General features: G+C 32.0%; 1 protein-coding gene across 1 annotated transcript; it reads left to right on the top strand.

Annotated features, from left to right (window-relative positions):
- Positions 1-4,210: 4,210 nt before the first annotated feature.
- Positions 4,211-4,450, top strand: HELRODRAFT_92887 (hypothetical protein; the record flags this gene model as incomplete). Its single annotated transcript, XM_009012483.1, has 1 exon — positions 4,211-4,450. The coding sequence occupies one exon, from the start codon at positions 4,211-4,213 to the stop codon at positions 4,448-4,450; it is 240 nt and encodes a 79-aa protein (XP_009010731.1).
- Positions 4,451-4,493: the final 43 nt, after the last annotated feature.

Genomic DNA, 4,493 nt, shown 5'->3' with positions numbered 1-4,493 from the left:
AAATGAAGGAGAAAACCTTTCGTTGTATCTATGAAGAAAAGAATGGGTAAGTTTAGAAAATGGAAAATTGATTTGTTGATCTTTCGTTTTCTTTTCAAAGTTGATTCGGGCTTATCGGATTTATAATTGAAATGAATTGATGACCCCGGCATCTAGTCCATATTATTTTTTTATCTGTGGTTTTACAAAATTTTTAAAAATTATTCTCGATAGATTTATTTATGAATAGAGATGATTCGTGATTCGATATTTATTAATTTTCCAACTAAATTTTATTTACTTAAATTTACTTATCATTCCTCCATTTAAATTCTTATCAACATTAAAATATATTTTCATAAAAATTACTAAAAGAACAAACACACCCAAATTGCAAATACATCTAGCATAAAACCACCGAACTAAACTTACCGAATGCCAAAAAATCGAATATACCATACCGACATACCAAAATTGCATCTTAAAAAGTATCGCCAGACAATCAAACAGACATGATACCTAATGATACTGAATAAAAAATAAAGGATACAGATACGCAAAAACCTAGATACAAAATAAACTGAAATACAAAATAAACTGAGATACAAAATACCGAATGCAGTATACCGATATACAGAATACCGACAGAAAATACCGAATATAAATAACCGTGGTACAAAATACCGAAGTTAAAAAATGTACCAAGAAATAGTTTTAAATGGTATTCGCGTAGAATGGTAATATAATAAAGTAGAGCGAGTGCGTGTGTTATGTAATGAAAAAATATACATAGAAAAATTATTATATAATGTGGCGGCATGTTTTGGGGTCCGTCACGTTCGTGATGCATATACAACATTCACATGTATGTGTGTGTGTGTATCTGTGTGTGTGTGTGTGTTTATGTGTGTGTTTGAGTGTGTGTGTATGTGTTTGTGTGTGTTTGAGTGTGTGTGTGCGTGTACTGTGTTACTTCATTGTATGTGTGAGTATTTGTTTGTGTTTGTTTGTTGTATGTGTATGTGTATACGTACGTATGTGTCATCTTACTCAATTTCTTTTTCACTCTCTCTCTCTTTTTCTCATTTTTTTTTCTATCTTTCTTTCTCTCATTTTGTTTGCGCGTGTGGATGTAAATACGGTTTAGGTGTTAACATTTTTTTGAACCTAATCAGAGTGAGTGAATATCGGTGTCGTTATTGCTAGTATTTTTTTGTTATTTTTTTGTTGTTATTGTTGTTGCTGCTGTTTTGTTGTCGTAGTTGTTGTTGTTGTTGTTGCAGTTGTTGCTGTTGTGTTTTTATTGTTGTTGTTGCAGTTAATGCTGTTTTGTTTTTATTGTTGTTGTTGCAGTTAATGCTGTTGTGTTTTTATTGTTTTTGTTGCAGTTGTTGCTGTTGTGTTTTTATTGTTGTTGTTGCAGTTGTTGCAGTTGCTGCTGATGTTGTCTAAAAGTTCTAGAAGAGAAGATCCTTATTTGATTGTCATTTAATTAAAGTCATTCTTTGAACAAAAAAAAAACATTTGGTTCACTACCCAATACCCACACGCAAAACAAAAACACACACACACACATACATATACACAGGTACTCACACACATACACACACACACACACACGCCCATGTCTACAAATACACACACACACATACACACAGATACGCAAACAGACACACACACACACACGCACACAAACCTGTATTTGTATATATATATATATTTTTACTTAAATACTTAGTAACGGTAAATGATGATAAAATTTTAATTTTTCACTTGCAGACACATACTCACGCACACATGCAAGCACACATAATAATAATAATAATAATAATAATAATAATAATAATAATAATAATAATAATAATAATAATAATAATGGGAACAGATCTTTTATTTTTCATCAAATGCGTAAGGTCAATAATTAGTTAATTAATAGAGAAGTAGTCATGATTAAAATAATATTAAATTAAAATAATATTAAATTAAAATAAAATTTAGATAAAATCATAATCATCATAGTTAGTCATCATTGCTCTATATTTAAAATAAAATAAGTACAGCGATGATAAGATAGTTATAAAAATTGATTCACGCATTGTTCCGATCACAATATATGGCATATGATGATGATATCACACTGCTAATTAAACTTCATAATAATAATAAAAAAAAAATAATAATAATAATAATAAAAGTTGCACACACACATAATAATAATAGTAACAATAAATATTAATAAAATTTACATGTCATTTGCATTTAAAAAAGATGACGCAATGAAAAAACAGAAAGAAATGTTTTATAGCAGTTTTTTCTGACTCTTCAGGTAAAAAATTGTAAATTCTTAGCGGGCAATAATAAATTATTATTAAAATAATAATAATTATTATATAATTATTATTATTTTTTTATAATTTATTATTATTATTATTATTACGTCTATAGTGGTACAACCGACTCATTAATCATATAAGAAGGAAAAAAAGAGATTCTTTATCTAGCCACAGTATATAAATGTGTGTGTGTATGTTTGTGTATATGTTTGTGTTTATATATCTGTGTATGTTTGTGTGTATGTATGTATTTGTGTATCTTTGTGTGTATATATGTGTGTATGTATGTGTGTGTTTATGTGTATGTATGCATGTATGTGTGTGTGTTTGTGTGCATGTGTGTATGTATGTATATATGTATGTGTGTGAGTTTGTGTGTGTGTGTGTTTGTGTATATCCGATCCGATGATGTGAATGATGACAGATGTGATAGATTGCTTTCTAATTTTATTTACGAACGAATGTGCAAGAATGAATAGATAAGTGCAAAAATAATAAGACACGTATAGACGCGACAGACAAACACAAATATAGAAACATATAAAAACATAGGCAGACAGACAGACAAGCAGACAGACAGACATGTTCACATTTGAGAAAAAGACATAGAAATAAAAAAGCTGTTATTGGACGAAGAACATCACAATTATTAACTCCACAGAACAATTTCAAGAAATTTAATGCACATACTCACGCACGATTTTTGTGCGTGCGTGTGTGTGTGTGCGTGTGTGTGTGTAGGTGTGTGTGTAGGTGTGTGGGTATTTCAGTACATATTTGAACGAATAAATACAAAACATGAATTAATCGGAAATACCACAACACAACAATAATTGCACTACCACTGCAAACGCCAACTCGGCTCTTTTTAATCAAATTTAATCTTCATTTGGCTTCACGGCTATTTGATTGATCGTCAACACGGGTTACATCCAAATTGCAACATTCAAGATGTTGTACCAACGATGCTGATGTTGTTGATGTTTTTGTGTTGTTGTTGATGATGATGAAATTGTGTTGATGTTGTTGATGACGTCATTTTTCAAGCTGTTGATACAATTGGTTATGCCGTCCAGTAGGCTTTTCCGCTTTTTAATCATTTGTTTGCAAACTGTGCCAAAATCTTGAAAACAGCAACAACAACAACAACAATAACATCAACAACAACAGCAACAACAATAATAATAATAACATTTCTATTGTTGTTGTTATTAGTATTGCACACTTTGGGCAGTACAGCACATTCATATGAATGAATAAACATCCAAGGCCGTTTAGGTTTACAAACATAAATTGTAACACACACACAACAACAACACACACCACACACAACAAACACAACACACACACGCATACACACACACACTCGCACAGTGTTGTATAATATACTGTTATAACCGTGCTACCGAACGCACTAGATTCTAGCGTATTCTAGAATGTTCTAGTGACTGGAACGTTCTAGAGTATGCTGGAATCGGACCATCGGGAAGAATCTAGAAACGACGCTTGCGAAGAGTATATAAGCGCACGTCGCAAGATATTTGTGATTGGTGATATTCGTGATTGGGATATTCGTGATTAGTGAAATTCGTGATTTTGTGAATAGCGATTCGGTGAATTATTTAAAGCGATATTTGAATTGTTTGTTGACGTTGTCATAGCGATAGATTTTGAAAGATTTAAAAGTTAATTGTTGCGTTAGTGCGAATTTACTGGAAATATACGATTAGTTGATTTCTTCTGTAAGTAAAGTTTAATAGCTGTTTGGAGTATTTTATTCATTGACGAAGATTTGAACCCGTCGCATCGTAAACCGGTTACGACAGCGAATATTATAACATTGGTGTCAGAAGTGGGATCTTCGACCAGCGAATTACTACTCGTAGAAAAAGAACACGATGTCAAAACTGTGTGGGTTGAACGTAGTTCAACTACGAGAAGAACTACAGAAACGAAGCCTTGTCACAAGTGGCAACAAAGAAGTACTAGTTGCACGTCTGAGAGAAGCTCTCATTGACGAAGGTAAGAACCCAGACGAATTCAAGTTTGATGGTGCTGACGAAGACAATGAAATTAGCACAGGCACGTTTACAACCGCCAAAATGATGGACTTCTGCTTAGTATGTCAACTGAAATAAAACAGATCAAAGAACAGTCTGAACGACAGTCCGAACGACAGAC

Source organism: Helobdella robusta (genome assembly GCF_000326865.2).
Source record: "Helobdella robusta unplaced genomic scaffold HELROscaffold_1079, whole genome shotgun sequence".
Lineage (NCBI taxonomy): Eukaryota > Metazoa > Annelida > Clitellata > Rhynchobdellida > Glossiphoniidae > Helobdella > Helobdella robusta.
Note: the sequence above shows the minus strand (reverse complement) of the source record. Positions and strands in the feature narration are given on the sequence as shown.